Here is an 18825-nt window from a genome sequence, read left to right as displayed (position 1 = left end):
TCCCTGGCAAGTTCCTGGAATGTTTCCGTCGGCGACTGTTGACGAGTGCTCTAATATTTTAAATCCTTCTCCCCAAAGCACAGCTCCAAAATGCCAGACAGAGCTTCGAAGTCTAGCCTCTGGTTTTTGAGGAGTCTGAAGGATATCCACTGCATATGCTCTCAGAGAAGCGGGAAGATAACAGGCCTTAGCTTGGGAATCTCACCCATTTGCGTTTGCCGCTATAGAGAATTGTGTCTTATACATTTCGCAGGAGGTCTTCCCATCATATGTGGATAGCTTCAGAGAGGGACGAGAAGGCATGTGTTTGAACCCCCCCCAATTGCTTCCTCCTGTCTCTGTATATTTCTTTAAAGGGACAACTTCTTTGGAGATGGCAGAAACTCTCTCTTTGGATTGCACTTTGTCGGAAGAAGCTCTTTCTTCAGTTTCTCAAATGCTATTTTCAAACATGTGTATTCTGCCTTCCATAGCCTCGAATTTGTTCTGTGTTATGGCAATAATTTTCCTTTCTTCTCGACGAGCTTTCATTTCTTCTCTAGAGGATTTGACTGCTTCTTCTGTCTTTTCTTGGCTTGCTTTCATCTCCTCTAGGGCTGATTTCATCTCTTCTTTAACATATTCTTGTCCTGTTTTCATCTCTACTTTAACGGTCTCTTCTGCTTTCATCTTTTCTTTGATGGAGTTGACGTTCCATCTTTACTTTGAATGCAGCAAAGACAGTGGACAGCTTTCTTAGTTGTTCATCTACCACTCTTGTCATCGACTTTAAATCCTACTTCTGACACCAAAAAATGTTGCGTGCGTACAAATTGGTAATAGATTGAATGCACACAGCTCAGATGATAGGTTGATAAAATTTATTTTATGGAAGTAAAGACTTCAGAGTTCTGCAACTTACAACAGTAATACTCGTACAGGTGTTCACAGTATCATTAAGTATAATCAGTACTTACACTTCAAACTACTAAGAACGTTAACCACAACGCGATGCAAAGCGCATCTAAAGAGAAAGCTAACCCGGAGTCACGCTGAACTAACAACTCCCAACAATAGACTTGCCCCTGTATTCTTACTTTTCTGGCAAGCTTCACTTATTTAGATTTTCATGCTAAGTATACAAAAGAAATGCAACAATTTTACATAAAATTTCACTAAAATTATCCGTATTATGTACAAAATTTGTAACGAAATGAAAAGTGCAAAAGAAAAAATATCTGTGACAAGGGTCATGAATTTATTTCCCAAATAGTTATAATTAGAAGGGATCATTATGTTGCTTATCTCTTGCTTTAACCTCTGTAGATCTCGGGCAAATGGAAATGGGGTAAAAACACCTTATTCGTAAACATAGCCTGAAAGAAAGAACTGAGTGAACTGGAAACCAGAACGCATTCTTCGCATCATAAATGGTCAGTCTAACAGACTGGAAAATAATGTTTTAGGTAACCGAGCGTAGTATGACAACGCATCGATTTTCTGCAAAATGAAATCGAGTCACCATTTTTTCCCACGGAGCATCAATACTCGCACAGCAAACTGAGGAGGTGAAACTTATAACGATTAACTTCGTGAGAAAAGAAAGGCTCAAGAGAACTGATAATGGCTTAATCATGCTCCAACGCGGCATTGTAGATTTTTGGAATCTTGAAACCTCAAATCATGCCTGTTCACTTTGTCGCGTAAGTGAGCTATGGCTTTGTCAATGAACACTGTCCACGAAACCAACCATCTCCAGGCAGAACTCTCTCTGCTTTGGTCTCTTAACGCTTTCATAATGCGATATTTGACAAATGCCTGCACACTGTGAAACTTATAAGTGTAGACTCTTCTATTCAATAGGTCAAATTATTTCTTTCGGAATATATTATCTGCTGGCACGATACATTGACGTAAGGGATTTCGTAGGTAAGTTGCACATATATATATTTTCCCCCATTTCGTTATTAAGGGGGGTCGTCCTTAAGTAAACGTGCTTGTTTATGCAAGGGAAAACATACAGGTTTCTTTGCATAAACAACCATCTCCTCAAATTATTCACTCATCTTTGTGACGTTGCGGTGGTGATCTTTTTCTTTAAGAATTTTAGTTGCGAAATATCTCTGAACTAAGCTTAACGGTACAGTTTTTGCATATATTAACGTAAGCGTTTTCTTACACTGGTGTCATTGTTATGAATATTAACACTTCTAGTGAGTGAGCATTTCGAAAGGAGCGAGTTTTGTGTTACCATGTGAAGATTAGAAAATTATACTACTTTCATGTTACATTCGCACTTGTGAAAGGAATTCATTTCAGTAACCATAAATTATTTACCTTGAATATATACATGAGGAATTTCATTCGGATCATGTAACATTTTTAGGATATCCTCCCCTCTTCTCTTCCAGGAAAGGCAGTAAAATTCCAAACATGGTGATAGGATATGAAAATATTAAACTCTCACTATTTACTATATTAATGAAATTAGTATAAATTTAATTCTTTATACACTGATAATAAATAAAAATTTTTATTAACTTACAGGAATTCTTGATAATGCAATTGATAATGCAGGACTAGAAACTGAGGTATTTCCTGGCAGAATCACTTGTTTCCCAGAAAACATATCTGTTAGTAAAAGATCTGTTTTTTTCAAGTCAGCACCAGACATACCTGAATGCGTATCATAATACATTTTATGAGTCTGAACAAAATTACAATTATAATATAACTTTACATAAATGAAAATAATGATCATAATATTTTCCAAAATAATCTATAAGTGCTCCGCAACCGGTGTGCCGCGGCACACTAGTGTGCCATGAGTAGGATATAGGTGTGCCGCAATCAAATACATGTATTTGACATTTTGCAATTTTTTATCATGTATTTAATACACAATGACATTTTTTTTCCTTAATAATGTCTATTTTAAATGTTTTTATATATTTCACTGTTGTGTGATTGTGTGTGTGATTGTAAGTGTGTCAGCATTTGAATTTTTTCGGCACTTCCTTGATAACTCGGAACTCTTTGGTGTGCCACGAAATTCCAGAAAGATTTTTTGTGCGTCGCAGGTGAGAAAAGGTTGCGGAGCACTGATCTATAATATCAGAGAATTTTCCTTTTCTTTTACAAATAATATTAAAAAAATATGCCATTATTTAAAAATAATTTTAAAAAAATTTTCAAAATCCATATCTCTACCATGGTAGAAAAAAGGGCCAATGTTCTGTTATACAAGTTTTAAAGAAAAATTATTTTTGTTTCCTGAAAGTTTTTAACCATACGTGAAGATTTCAAAAAATACATTTCCCCAAAGTTAATTTTTGCCCTTTCTCTGTGAAGAAATTGATGATTTTGAGACGGCGTTGCAAAGACATCAAATTTGAACATTATGGTTTTCTATTACCAGAGTACAGATATATAGTGCTATATAATTTCACTCTGTTTTTTAAGCAAAACACAGAAAACATACAAGAAAAACTCTAGAAAATTGTTTCAAATGGTGCTAATTTGTGAAATAGCTATTGAAATTAATTTGCTTTATAATTTTTTTAAAGCAAGTTATAACCACTGAGAGTAAAATGAGAATATAAATGAGAAAGAAATATCTAAAAATGTATCGCCTGTATAGAATATAAAACAATACAATTAAAATTTAACCATAATAAAATCCCGAAAACATACTGTGTTATTGTTGATACTTATGCAGAAATATATAAACTGCTATAAAGAAAGCAAAAAACATTACTTGGATTGAATTTGCGAGATGAATCGTACACCGCAAAGAATATAAAGTTTAAGAACGTAAGTAAAATTAAAGGATTTTGTTCAACTAGGCCGTCCAGACGGTATAGTGGTTAGGGGAGTCTGATTGCGATATCGAAGGGTCTGGGTTCGAATCCCGGAGAAGGCATGGTTGTTAACTGTCCGTCCCTTCATAGGAGGCAATGGTGGTTACTATTAGGTGCCTCCATAATAAAGAGACCACCAAATCTGGCCTTGGTGGCCTATTGATTAATGGACTCTTACAAAATTGTAACTGTTCACAATCTGCCATTGGGGGAAAAAAATTGTTCAACTAGCCAGAGTGATTACAGTCATGTGGCTTCAAAAATTATCATTGGCTAAGTTTATAGAGCAAAAAATTTTAAGAAATGCAAAGCTAAGCTTTAATTATTGTATTTCTATTCTGATGACAAATTTCTCAAGGAAGAGAAAAATCTTACCATTAATTTTAAATTATGATTTTCATTACAAATTTATATTACTGCCTTACAAGGGCTCATTGCTACTGTAATGAAGTGTGTTTCCAAACTGTTGTCAACTGTTGTTGTGTTTCCAAACGTTCGAAATACGTTGGCTTCATGGTGTTTATATGGCTTTCTCCCTGCGCTTTCTGAGAACGGGCTGGCTGCATGGAAGTTTTCATGTTTTTCCCCATGTGTAACGCGTATAAGAGCCAGTTTCCTTTAAAAAGTCCTAAACGAAAGCATCCCTCCTCTTAGGTAGATATCTCTCGAGTGCTTTACGATATCAAATAAAATCAACCAAACCAAACCTCGCCGCATAACGCCAATACGAGTCAGTTCCCTGTAAATTGTCCTCGACGAAAGCATCCCTTTCATTAGGCAGTTCTTTGCTTTTCCATATTTTAAAATAAACAAACCATCTCAGCATATTCCACTCCGAAGTATTTATTATACATTATTACATTAAAAAAAAAAACACCTTTCCCAGAATGGCGGGTTTTAGACGTTTATAGGCTAACGGAGGAAGCAACGGTCTCTTTACTATGGAAGCACGTAATAGGTGGGTCACCGTTGCCACCTATGACGTGACGGACAAATTATATTTAAGCTTCGGGATCGAAATCGGGCCCTTCGGTACGGCAGTCAGAGTCACTAACCACATTCCAGTTTGGTCCGTTATTTACAAAATATTTTAAACGATTACAATTAAAAAATTTCCCAAGCGATTTAAGAATTAATATTTACTATATATAATACATGAGAATTTCAGGAAGTAATTTATTATATAGTTAATTGATTCAAAATTTAAGAAATATAATACAAGAGTAAGAGATCCCCTCATACGAACAATGTATTATAAAAAACAATACATTAATATTGATAAAAATTAATACAATTTGATAAAATATGAATCAGATATATGTGGGTATAAGGATGTTTTTTTGAGCCTCATAGATGTGGGTGTCATTTAGTATTTTCGGAATAGGGTGTAGTCTTGGGTGCATTTAGCCTTATGATCACAATTACAAGAAAACGCATAATATTTTAATGATTTTTAAATTTTATCACAGGATACTTCTAAAATTTCGGCTGAGAAATTAGCATTTGGACCTAAGCAAGTCATCTAAATCTCTCTCAAAAATTGTAGCTCTCTAGAAGTCCACGAAACTGCTTATTAGTTCAAGAAATTTTCAATATAAAATTTGAAGGATAGCTCATTCTCCCTTTCTTTTAACATTCCAAGTTCATCTTTTGCTTTTACCTCTAAAAATTGATTTTTGTTAACTATTCTCTCTACTTAGTACTATTTACACAAATTCAGAATGATCGTAAGACTGTAACATTAACATTATTTAGAATACAGAGAATATCGCTAGTTTTCAGATTTTCAAGAATCAATCAATAAATATACATCAGATATTTTTTATTCTGCGAATTTCTAACTATATTTTTTTATTCAATTTATAAGGTATTTTCTCTCTCCTTCCAGCATATCTTCGTGGTAGCACACTCGGCACGTTTTCGAGACGTCCAGGTTCAAGTCCCGGCGAGGGCACTGCATATTTTTAACGTCTCCAGCATTAAAAAATAGTAACGACTCTGCAGTGGCGCCCAAACTAAAAGGTGGTGGACAATAATTCGTCACCACCAGGATTTGGCGACTGGGTCCCCTAATCCTCAGTTGCTCTTTAAAAGGGGACGTATATAAGGTATTTTCTTCCTAATTCCAACATGCCTTCGTAGTGTAACGGTGGCACACTCGGTGCGTATTCGAGAGGTTCAGGTTCGACTCCCGGCGAAGGCACTGCAGATTTCTTCCGTTTCCTGACTTTTGGGGTAAAAAACACCTAAAGACTCTAAAAATTCAATAAAATAAAAGTTAACCGTTTGGTTTCCTCCATGAGCACTTTTTTCCGCGGCACTGGAAATAAAAAACTAAGAGAAACATTTATCGAAGAAAATTTATTAAATTTAAAGTGTTATTTGTTTTGTGGATAAAGTAAATAATTTTATTAGTAAAAATTTTAATATATTAATTTGGTATATGTTTCTTGCTTTTATCACAAATAATATATTAAATTAATATATGTTTCTCATATTTCTCACAAAGACAGTAAAGGAACTTTCTTGCTTCAGAGCTACTAAGCCAAACGGAAAACAGATATCAGAAATACTTATTATTTAATTCATTAAAACAGTGCTATCAAATTTATAAAGAGATATAATCGGAGAAAACATTAAAAAACTTAGCAAAACTAAGTATGGCTTCGTGGAAGATTTTCTAATAGACAGATTAGGTTATTTGAATACTGCAAAGCCCACGAGGTCATTTTGCCTAAGGGACCTTCTTAAGTGTAAAGGCTTGTATTCACTTACAATAAAATAAAAAAAAAAAAAAAAAAAAACCCACAAAAACATCCATAAAGCCAGCCAGAATCAAGACGACCTTTCGCTCGACCGCTGGTGGGTCACTTGCTAAGCGAAAGTGGATCGTATTTGCATTAAACTTGAGAAAAAGAGCCTTAGAAGAAAAATCTTAATCTAGCAGTTTATAAATGTAAAAAAAATCATATCTATGTTACACATAGGAAAAGTCAACAAATAAAAACAATGCGCGATTAAAGCTAATAAATTCTAAATAATTGTTAATTTAATAATACTGCTAAATCAACCAGACTTATCTACTTGAGAGAAGTGATGATTTCGGGAAGGACTTTTCTAATGATAACAGGCTTGTTTTCTCAGTTTGCGCGGAGAAAGCAAGGAAAACTTCTTCGCAAACAGCCCGTCCATGGAGATTGGAACCGGAGTAAAACTCCGGAAGTCAATTGTTTTATCTACATGGTTTCTGGTGAGCTTAATTTGATAATATGAGGACAGCTGGTAAAATTTAAGCTATTTGATAATAAACAAAGAAAAAGTATTTTTTACTGCTTTTCAATTATACAATAATCAAATCATCGCTTTCTTTCTTCTTTCCCTTTCGTGGACAACAACTTAGTCTGAAAATTTTATCATTTTTTCAGGTTAATTATTTCACATTTAATTTCGAATTCCATTAGAGAAATAATTTTGAAAGAAAACAGTGTAAGAAAGCTGACTTTTGTGTTGTCACAGGTTTAGCATAAATGAAGTGAAATATATATATATATATATATATATAACTCAAATTTAAGTATTTTAAAACAGGGGATATTTAATATCATGATTTAGTTTAATAAAATAATCTACGGTGTACTTAAATTTAATCGGAAGATAAATATCATCCATAAGATCAACTATGTGGACAGAGGTAAACGAAAATATAATTCCTTTATCAATAAGCAGATTTATACATGTTGCTTATATTTTCTCATTACTTTGTTTGGTTCAATAACTGATTTTTGCAAAGCACCTAACAGCTAAAACCGCTAACAACGCTATACAGCCTTCGTTCGGTGGAAGCCAAACAAAGACAAAACTAGCAGTATTCAGTGATCTTTATCCGGTCAATGGTGGAAGCTGTTTTCAAAGATTATCATAAGCAAGCATTATTTTGTTTTTCTTTTATTTACATAAACCTTTTATACTGCTACTATTCAATTCCTATAATGTTTTTGAGCTCAAATTTATACCTCAAGTTTCAAGTAACTGGCACTTTCCTCATCTTTCTAATTCTCCGTCTACTTCTACATTACTGTTGTAGAGGAGTAAGATGTGAAGAAAGTACGAAATGGTAAGCTATGTGATTCATTCAACGAACACTTTTCTTTTTCCAAGAAAAGACATTTGTCTCTTAAAATAGGTTACTGAAAAAGGCAAAGCACATGAGGGCTATCCGCCTAGGGAAAAGGATGCCTTCGTCAAAGACTTTCTACGGGAAACATCAAATTTCGTGTTACACCTGGAAAAGACTAATAAAACGAACCATGCAATCAGCAAGTTCGCCTGGGATCGAACCCAAGCTACTTTCGTAAAAGAAGGGATACTTTCGTGGAGGAATTTAAGAGAAACTATCTCGTGTTAAACTTATTCATGGAGAATATCTCGAAATCTTCTTACATCTAATTTTCGTTCCAAATTAAATCCAGTTCATATTAACAGTGCTCACCGGTCTTATCTATTTGGCTATTAGTTGACACTTATATATGAATCTTATTTATTTCAAATAATACTGTAGTTGATTGTATCCATATTAAGTCTGTGGGTTAGAATATGTTAGATTATCTGAATATGGCAAGGCACACGAGAGTAATCTGCCTAAGAAAAAGGATACCTTCGTAGAGGACTTTCTGGGGGAAACTGGCTCGTATTCACGTTACGCGTGGGGAAAACCACGAACGAACCATGCAGCCAGCACTTTCACCTTTGAACCCAGGATGAACTACCAACATTCAATAGTCCTGAATTACTCGGTTACTTGTAGGACTTAAGTATACAGGAATATTTATTCAGCGAGCTAATTAATATTGTCTTTATTTTGCATATATTATTAATAACATTTTACAACTAAAAGAAAAAAGAATAAAATAAAGTCCTGAAATGTTACTGAGGCGATTACTTGAAGTAGTTCAGTACAAATCATCAGTGATATTGAAGAACACCAAAATGTTATTATAATGAGTAATCATAATTAAGTTTTTTTCCTGAAAAACATCTTACTAAAGAAAGCGTAGAATAAAGATGATTATGAGTCCATATTTATGATCAAGGGTTCATTTCAAAATCATGCTCGATTAAAAAAAAATATTACAGATTTTTCTTCATGTAATGTAAAACATATCAAATAATTTTATCTGTTATTAAAGTAAATAATTATTGTGCTCTAACATAACACTCATCAATAAAAATTACATGGATGGTACTTGTCATCCGCGCCTCATCAATTGCCGAGAGGCTAAATTCTACTAAATACTGATTTCTGTGTTCGAATCCAGGCGAATGGGCTGGCTGCATTGTTCGTTTTAGACGTTTTGCCCATGTGTGACGTGAATACGAGCCACCGTATGAAGTTCTGTATGAAGGCAGCTCTCGTGTGTTTTGTTATATACAAATACCCTAACGTGTCAAACGTCCTTCTGCTGTGACAGTTTCCTGGAGCACCTATTTCAAAATTACTTGAAAATACCTCTAAATTTCTGCATCACACTATTTTACTGTTAGAAATAAAATACATGAATATTTGCGAATTGATAAATATTTGCCACCCCTTCCCAAAAGTGTTTACCAAATTGCATTTATTTTATATATGCATATAAACAATTGGGAATGGGGGAAGGAAAGCATAGTTTTTAATTATTAATATGTCTTATATTAATAACATTTCTACCTTATTTGTTTTCCCACCTTATTGATGAAATAAACTGATTAAAAGACAACACCATACTTCATATTTTGAAGCATATATCTTGCATCTTCAGTATGTTTGTGGATGTTTTTTCTGCAGAAAGATTGCAACCTAGCGATAATTCTCTTAATCTATACCACATAAAATTCCATATTTTAAATTTTGAACTATGAGAAATTAGAAATATTAATTTTACCATAAATGTAGTTCAGAGTTGCTTCATTTAGCACATGATATTTCTTACGTAGATACATCATGTCCTGAGTTTGCTTGTTATTAATATCTTCCATTTGCTCATATGCTTCGTCATTAGCTGAATACTGACGATTATTTTTTTCATTACTGAAATAAATAACAGTTGGTCTTGTTGATCGGTTCGATTCAGCGAAACGATTTTGAGATTGAAAATTTGGAGGCATCTTTAACATGGGTGGGAACTTTAATAAAGGCTGAACTTTTAAAGGTATCTTTTGAACTTTTATTGGCACATTCTTCCTCCGAGATGAAATGCTAGGTACAACAACTGGTGAAGAAATAGACAAAGGAATCTGCTTGCACCTTTTGTCATGAGGATAAGGCAATTTTACAAGATGTGTCTTCAAACACTGGGAATCGAAGATTTCTTTAGGCACTAGCGTCCAAACACTTTTATTCGTCTTAGGTGCTGTTCCCTGACCTGCAGCTCTTTTCGACGAAACATCTAAATAAATAAAAAATAAATGTTAGTGTAAAATATAAATGTTAAATGATTTTGACATGAGTAATGAGAAAAAGTAATTGTTGTTGCTTTGTGTGTTTGGCTGATAAAAATGGGTTCACCAACAACTTTGAAAAGTTTCAGATTTTAACATTCGCTCCAAAAGTCTCTTTTAATGTTAATATGTTTTATCAACAGAGAATATCAACAGAAAGATAGCCCAGACGGAAAAGCGAAACATTTTACAGGATATCAGATGAATACACATTTAGACCAACAAGGAAACGTTATATATATATCAGTTGTATATCTGAAAAGTATTAAAAATATTAAAATATGTAACGTAATTCTATAAAAATATTCAGTGCTTTTAATTAGATGCATCATGAAGTAAATGCATTTTTATTTAAATCAAACAGAAAAAATTAATAATAATTTTAAGAACTGCATCTGTTGCCTTTAAATACCTTAGTTTGTTAATCAACAACAGACAGATTCAATTTGAAAGAAATATTACGTTTTGAAATTACATTTTCTTGAATGGCAACAGAATCGAATGAAAAGTGGAACAACGCAAAATCATGTTTTGTAACTAATAATCCTTTTTGGTTGAAAAAAAAAAGAATCTGAAGGCTTTCAGATTTTATGTTACGCCTAAAGGAATTTTTTCCCCACATTTACGCACACAAAGACGTTTCAAGAGCATTTAGGTTAATGTTCTTTTGGGCTAAAAATATTTAAAAACAGCATATCTTTAAAATTTCTGATAGAAAGTCTCGCGCGCTGGAGACAAAAAGGTTATTTTTTCGTACAGTGTTGCCATTGCTCGCTTTGAAATCTTTGAGTTTATTAATCAAAAATTCAACAAAGTTTTGCAAAATATTAAATAGGCAATAAACAAATTCCAAATTCGGGCTCCCAGGTGCTTATATTCGGGTGGTTCTTCAAAATCTGATGGCTCTTAGATACCGTTGTTTTATCACAATGCGAAAGACATGCATACTTTCATGCAGATTCTTCATTATTTAATTTCTTTAAATACAATATAGGCCGATAATATTTGGTGGCAAAAATTTGAAAAGTGTATAAGGTATTTCTCCCACTTCTCTAGCGTGCCTTCGTGGTGTAACGGTAGCACGCTGGGCCGGTATTCCAGATGTCCGTGGTTCGATTCCCGGCGAAGGCGGTTGCATATTTTTCATCTTTTCTGCTTCCAATTAACCTAATGACTCTACAAGTGGCACCCGAACAAAAAGGGTTGAGGATGATGATTCTCCGCACCCAGAATTTGGCGACTGGGTCCCCTAAAACCCTAGTCGCCCTTTAAAAAGGGGTGTATATAAGGTATTTCTCCCACTTCCCTAGCGTGCCTTCGTGGTGTAACGGTAGCACGCTGGGCCCGTATTCCAGAGGTCCGTGGTTCGATTCCAGGCGAAGGCGGTTGCATATTTTTCATCTTTTCTGCTTCCAATTAACCTAATGACTCTACAAGTGATGATATAGGGTTTCCCTTAATTTGCATAACAAATTATTTTAAGTTTGGTATCTTTCCTGAACCTCTCATTTTCCCCTCGAATTTCTTCGCCAGGATACAAATATAAAATGAAGTGAAGTGAGTATTTAAACGGACGAATCTTCTAGTTTATTCAGAGAGTGATTTTGCTAAATTAAATTTTTAGTGCCGCACTACTCTTTGAATTTGTTGTGAACTATTAAGTTCCATCGCAAGTCAGCGGTGTTTTATAAGCGGGGAAGGGCCTGCATTTTATGTTAAAAGTTTGACGAATAATAAAGAGTTATTTTACCTTTCTTCTGTGCTGGTATTCTTTTACACCTGCGCGAGAAGTCGTCAGGTTATCTCGTAAGATCATTTTAACTTTATGATACAAAAAAGAGTGAGATTTTACAATACGATGCTTTTAGTGATTCAATGGCAATGCGACATTTCACTTTTTGAGACTAATATTCTTTCTAGCCCCTCTGGGCTATTAAAAAAAAAAGAAAAAGAAACGTACAGTAAATCATTATTTTTAATAATAATTCTCATTCTTCTCTAATTGTTATTTTTAATAATAATTCTCCTCTCTATTTTTAATAGTTATTCTGATAAGTATAGCAAAATACATCAATATTATAATTAAAAAGAAACCATTTTCGACAAGAATTCTCATTTACAATAAAACAAACAAGAAGAAACTTCCGTACTCTTTTGTTATCGGAACCAGATTCAGAATTGTCTGTTTGTGTGTGCATACTTACAATATACACGTACGTACACATATATACATGCATGCACGTATACGCCATACATACACGAATATATACATACATTTCTTAATTCGGTCCCGATAACAGAAAAGTACCGAAACTTTTTACTAGCGTCTACATCCCAAAACGGCAGCCTATGAGAGAGGCGATTCTATTATTTTCATCGGGGTGTAGGGAAGTTAGAATGGTCTTCTGAGGAACGCCAACGGCAGTGCACGATGTTTGCTTACATTAGGAAGTTCAGAAAATTGCAAAGGTGGATTGCCTTAGTTTCTGCGGTTACTTTCAGGAAAATATTAGGTAGTTTTTTTTTTTTTTTTTTTTGGTTTGCTGATAGAGGGCAAATAGATAATTTACCTTTATAAATCAACGTTTATCTGTTTAAACTTCAGAAGATTTAATATGAAGTGAATATATTTAACACAACAGAACGCAAGCAGACTTGTAAATCTTTTAAAAAACAATACATCGATAATTAAAAATATTATTTATAGTTCATTATTAAAAACTTTTTATAAATGCATAGTTATCATATAATTAACAATTCATTCATGCGTTATCTCATTATTTATTATAATTAGAAGAGAAGATATTTTTTACAGTAATGGTAATGTTTAAAAATTTGCTGTTGTCTTTTAAAAGATTTACAAGTCTTAAGATTGTGTTCCATTGTGTTAAATATATTCGCTTCATCTTAAATCTTCTGAAGTTTAAATAGATAAACGCAGATTATAAAGGTAAATTGTCTATTTGCCCTCTGTCAAGAAACCGAAAAAACTGCCTATTATTTACCTGTAAGTAACTGTAGAAACTAGAGCAATCCACCTTAGCAATTTTTTGAACTTCCAAATGTAAGCGAACATATAGCCCACTGCCGTTGCATTCCTCAGAAAACCATTCTAAATCCCCTACTCCCCGATGAAAATAATAGAATCGCCTCTCTCATTGGCTGCCGTTTTGGGATGTAGACGCTAGTAAACTTTTTCCGTGTAACAATGCATGCACATGTGCTTAAGTAGCGGGCGGTAGCTATTTAAGAACTACTTGCGATCAACCATAGAAACGTTTGTAGAGTCTGTCAACTATAGAGGTCATGTGCTGGATTCAGAAATGTATATGACTCGACTTCTAATTTTGTTCCGAAGGTGAATTACAAAATATGAAATGATGATTTACCAGAAATATCAGATAAAAAATTCATTTACTTGCAGACGCAGATGCAAATAATGGTGATTAGCATTACAGAATTTAAAAAAAAAATGCACAAAATAACGATGATCAGACATCAAACACGCAGGTAAATGGATATCATTTGCAAATTGCTACACAGCCACAAATATGATTATCTCGCTAGAACAAAATGCGGCACTTCATGTTAGCCATCTTCCAGAAAAATATCTATTCGAGCCAACAATTTTACCTTTATGTAGCCAAGATAATGTCAAACAATTTGCTACGCTCTGAGGAAGTATTCATCTTACGACTCGCTATAAAAGTTCGAAAATTGATTATTCCTTTTCTGTGGCTAGGCTATGCAAGCCAACTTGCCCTTTTTATGTATGGTATCGTCACATCCTGCTTTCATCACTTAGTGAAGGACTCATATTCTTTTAACCCAAAAGGGCTATTAGTCTCGAAACACGACTTTGTATCAAATCACTATAAATGCATCATTTCACTTTTCATTCGAGTCTGCTGCCATGTCCAAAATTGAACATGAACTCATAAGCTTCATCTGGAACTCGCTAATTCATATCCAAAATTCACTGCCCTTGAACAAAAGTCTTTGTCTAGAACGGAAAATGCAGTTAACCGTCATAAAAACACCCTTGCAGTTAAATTCGAAAAACTTCTTTTACAATCTTCCAGTTCAAGTAGTTCAAAAAAATCTTCCCATTGTAAACACCAAGCCAATAGTTAATATTTCTAATGTTAGTCTTTCAAAAGAACAAGAGAGAATTCTAAAATATAAGTTTAACTTCTCACAAATCTGTAAACCCTTGATTCTAAAGATTTTGGCTCCAATCGAAAAAGGTTTCAAGTTCAGTAAGGTTTCAGATTCACAGAAAGAAATGATTAGGCATCTTATCGCTCATAATGTGAAATTCAATAATAAACCTTTGAAACCAAATCTTACTGCGAGAGAAATAGCTACAATGCGCGAAATTCATTCTAACCCAGATATTATCATTTTAAAGGCCGACAAAAGTGGCCAGATAGTCGTCATGGATAAGAACACTTACATCGATGGTGTCACTAAACTCTTAAACGAAAGACTATATAATCCAATCCCTAAAGATCCTTCACCTTCGGACTTGTCAAAAGTAAAAACTGCGATCAAATCTTCACAAATCATTTCAAGCAACTTAAAACATTCGCTTATCCCATCTGTTGCAAATTGTGCCAAATTATACGCTCTTCCCAAAATTCATAAAAGTGGTATTCCTTTCCGCCCTATTGTATCAAATTTAGGTACTGCCTCGTATCCCTTAGCTAAATATTTTGTTTCTAGATTTTCAACTCTATTAGACAATGACATTTAAACTATAAAAAATTCAATAGAGTAAAAAAGGTTAAAAACATTTCTCCTAGAAATTTACTCATGGTTTATTTTGATGTAAAATCATTATTCACCAATGTTCCAGTGGAGGGTGCATTAAGATGTCTAGAAACCAGACTTCGCGAGTTTCATTTCTCTTGCATCGAAATTGATGAGTAATTTCTCTCACTCAACTCTGTTTGAAACAAACACATTTTGTTTTCCAAAATAAATATTACAAGCAAACTGAGGGATTAGCCATGGGAAACCCCCTCAGTCCCATTCTGGCTGATATCTACATGCATTATTATGAATCAAAATTGTTTGAGACTTTAAACTTCCCGGCATGGTTCCGCTACGTAGACGATACTTTTACCCTGTTTGAAGGTAATAAAGATGATTTAAAGAAAGTTCTTTCAACAATGAATTCTATTGATCCTGCTATTCAGTTCACTTTTGAACTTGAGACTTGCAATTCTCTTCCGTTTCTCGACATTCTGGTCACACATAACACATCCAACTTCAGTACTACGGTTTACCGTAAACCTTCATCGGTTTGCCTTCCACCACACTTTAAATCATGTCATCCGACTAAACGAAAGTTAGCTTCATTCTATTCCTATGTTTTCCGTGCTCTTCAAGTTTGCTCCTCCAAACTAGCCCTTGATGAAGAACTAAATTATTTAAAAGCAATAGCTATTGACAGGGGCTTTTCACCCAATATTATTAATCAAGCAGTTAAAAAATTCTCATCTCAACACACTAAAAGGCACACTCTTCCCACATAGCACAAAAACATCCTTGGGATATCCCAAGGATGTTGCTCGCGGGATATGCGCACATCCCGGAATATCCCGCGAACCTCCTAAACACCTCCGCCCGAGTGCTTAATGTCACATCCCGGGATATCCTCAGGACATCCTAACCAAGTCCCATCGACAGCGTGCGGGATGTTATTAGGATATGAACTCCTACTTACTACATCCTCAGGACATCCTGGGATATTTTACAAACCTCCTAAGCACATCCCATTATATCCTAAAAACATCCTATCTATGTCCCATCGACAGCATATGGGATGTTATTAGGATTTAAAGTCCTACTTTCCTCAGGACATCCCGTAATATCCCAATTTCCTCCTAAACTCATCCTCCTGAGCGCTTAATGTCACATCCCAGTATATCCTTAGGACATCCTATCTACGTCCCACCGACAGCGTATGGGATGTTATCAGGATATGAAACACTAGTTACAATATCCCTTTAACCTCTTAAATACATACTCTCAACTGCTTAGTGTCACATCCCAGTATATATACAGAGGAAAATTCCAGTGAAATTATGTGAAGGTGTGATGATCTAAAACCTACTTTTTTTTACACAGATAGTCCCAAATCGTTCTCCTATGGTTACTATGGAAAAATAAGAAATGTTGAAAATATTTATACAACTTATTTTGCTTTTAAATCTGAATTTGTGAATATATTAAAACTGAGCAAGGAAATTAAAATGAATTATTAATACAAAATATTAAAACAAAATTTTGCTTTTATTTTTAAGATATTAAAAATCTTTTGATCATTTTTAAACATCCAATAGCCCCCAAATTGAATTATTCATAATTAAATTATTTTACAAAATCAGTTTCTAATTTCAGTTAATTTGTATTAAAAATTGAATAATAAAATTACACATTTAATAATCTTTACATAAATGAATCATCTTTCTTTAAAACATGTAAGGAATTTATAGTGTTTTGATGACACTGTTGGGAAATTGTTAAAAGGAATAAATTGTATTTTTAAAACTAAATCAATTCCTAGCCTCAGAATAAATAAATATGTTTTTGTAACATGAGAATGCTGCAGGCTTTTTTATATATTTAATATTTAGTTGTAAAATTTGACATTATGTTAACAATTCTTTATATCATTCAAAAGGTAACTCAAGAAGCTCTTCTAAAACTCTATCTTTCTGCTCACACAATTAAAAAAAAAATCTGAATGGCCTCAGATTTTAGCAGTCACTCAAAGAGGCTAAAAGTTTATGAATGCATAGATTATCAATACAGATGGGGCAGTGGAAATAGCAAAACATTTTATAAGATACTGACACCAGAAAGTTATATATCTTCTATATATTTGAAAAATGAAGAAATATATCATGTAATTATGCAGAAATATTAAAATGTTTTCAATTATATATATCATGAATTAAATGCATTTTAAATCTATCAGATTAAAAATTAAGAAAAGCATTGTTAAGAACTGTGTGTAATGCTTTTAAATAGCTTGGCTTGTTAGTCAATAATATATTAGATTTCAAAGGTAAATATGTTAAATTTTGCCAAATGGCAAGAATTGAATGAAAAGCGAAAGAAATTTACGACTGACGATATGAAGTCACGTTTCAAAACTAATAGCCCTTTTAGATTAAAAAAAAAAAAAGTTCTGAAAATAATTCGCAATGGTTCATTGGTATTATTTTATGCAAAATTCAGTAAAACGAAATTTACCCGTTGAAATCAGCACCAAATTAAACTTTGTAAATTCTAGCGCATGTTAAAGGTTGTCTCATTCAGAATTTTATTACTAACCATTCATTTCAGAGCAAAATAAAACAGTAATTGCCATTTATATGACAATCAATATCAAAAATTTAAATCTGCATTTTACGCAACATAGAAAAACTTCAAAAGATCTACTGTTTACCATGCAATTAAGGCATTTTATTCTGCTATCAACTCTACCAATTATTAATTCCATAAAGTATATTCAGTTTACTCTTTCTGCTCAATATATGCAATGTAAAATTTTCCATAAATTTATTAATTCATTTTATTTTGAGGTGAGCTTTTATTCAACTCTCAATGTCAACGAGAATGTTTAGTTCATTTTTTATTCAGTCTCAAAAGAGAAATCAAAATACGTGGATTTATGTATGTGTATTTATGAATCAAAATACGTGAGAAATCACAGTGAGAAAAGCACTGCTACCTTAAACTGTGATTATATATAACAAATGCAGTGAATTATAGTTAAAAAATAGTGAAAATATTTATATTTCTGAACTATTTCATATATAACATTTTCAGTTTCGCATATGTGGCAATTTAAGAATTTTTTTACGTATACCAATTTTTTGAAATATCTGCAAATTTTTGTATCTTCAAGGAAAGCTTATTCTTTCACCTTTAGTATATAAGTAATGGTAATTTACCAGATAAAATTACTTAATGGGGAATACAGAAAAATATCTAACCACTTACCTTTGTGACTTCATCTGCAAAGAGACTAAAAAAGTAGTTCAGCTAAATCTGCTATAATAAATATTTATAATAATGCTAAATTATGCAATATCTATTAATATGACAAATTTTTGTAAAGCTATTTATTTGGATGAAAAATAAACACATTCAGAAATTTATGGCACTATATTATGATTAACAGAGGAAAAACACTTTTCAAAATTCAAAATAGTTTTTATTAATCCAATTTATCACATTTTATTTGAATTCATGAAAAACAATCTTATATCCATGTATTCTTATGTATATAAGAACTCTTGATAAATTGGATCTCTGTCATTGCCTTTCACAGCACCTAAAATAAAAAAACACTCACAATTACTATATGTGAATATAATTCATAATTAAATTTAAACAAATGACTATTAGAATGCAAATTAAAGGAAGAATTTAAAATATTTTAACATTTAGTACCTATAAACAGAGTAGCAATTATTTGTTTTTTCGATTA

At 33.1% G+C, this 18825-nt stretch overlaps 1 protein-coding gene across 1 annotated transcript in view; it reads right to left on the bottom strand.

Moving 5' to 3' along the window:
• The window catches only part of LOC118196063 (uncharacterized), an 83927-nt gene that overhangs the window by 9633 nt on the left and 55469 nt on the right, over positions 1–18825 (bottom strand). The window contains exons 5-6 of the mRNA XM_085814247.1: positions 9761–10264; positions 2525–2655 (exon numbers count right to left, since the gene is read on the bottom strand). Coding sequence (XP_085670373.1) covers positions 2525–2655; positions 9761–10264 — 635 coding nt within the window. The remainder of the gene's footprint in view (positions 1–2524; positions 2656–9760; positions 10265–18825) is intronic.

This window comes from Stegodyphus dumicola, chromosome 4 (assembly GCF_044657685.1).
Source record: "Stegodyphus dumicola isolate Sdum_Otavi_A_Nest chromosome 4, ASM4465768v1".
In the NCBI taxonomy this organism is placed as follows: domain Eukaryota; kingdom Metazoa; phylum Arthropoda; class Arachnida; order Araneae; family Eresidae; genus Stegodyphus; species Stegodyphus dumicola.
This window is presented reverse-complemented; position numbering and strand designations above follow the sequence as displayed.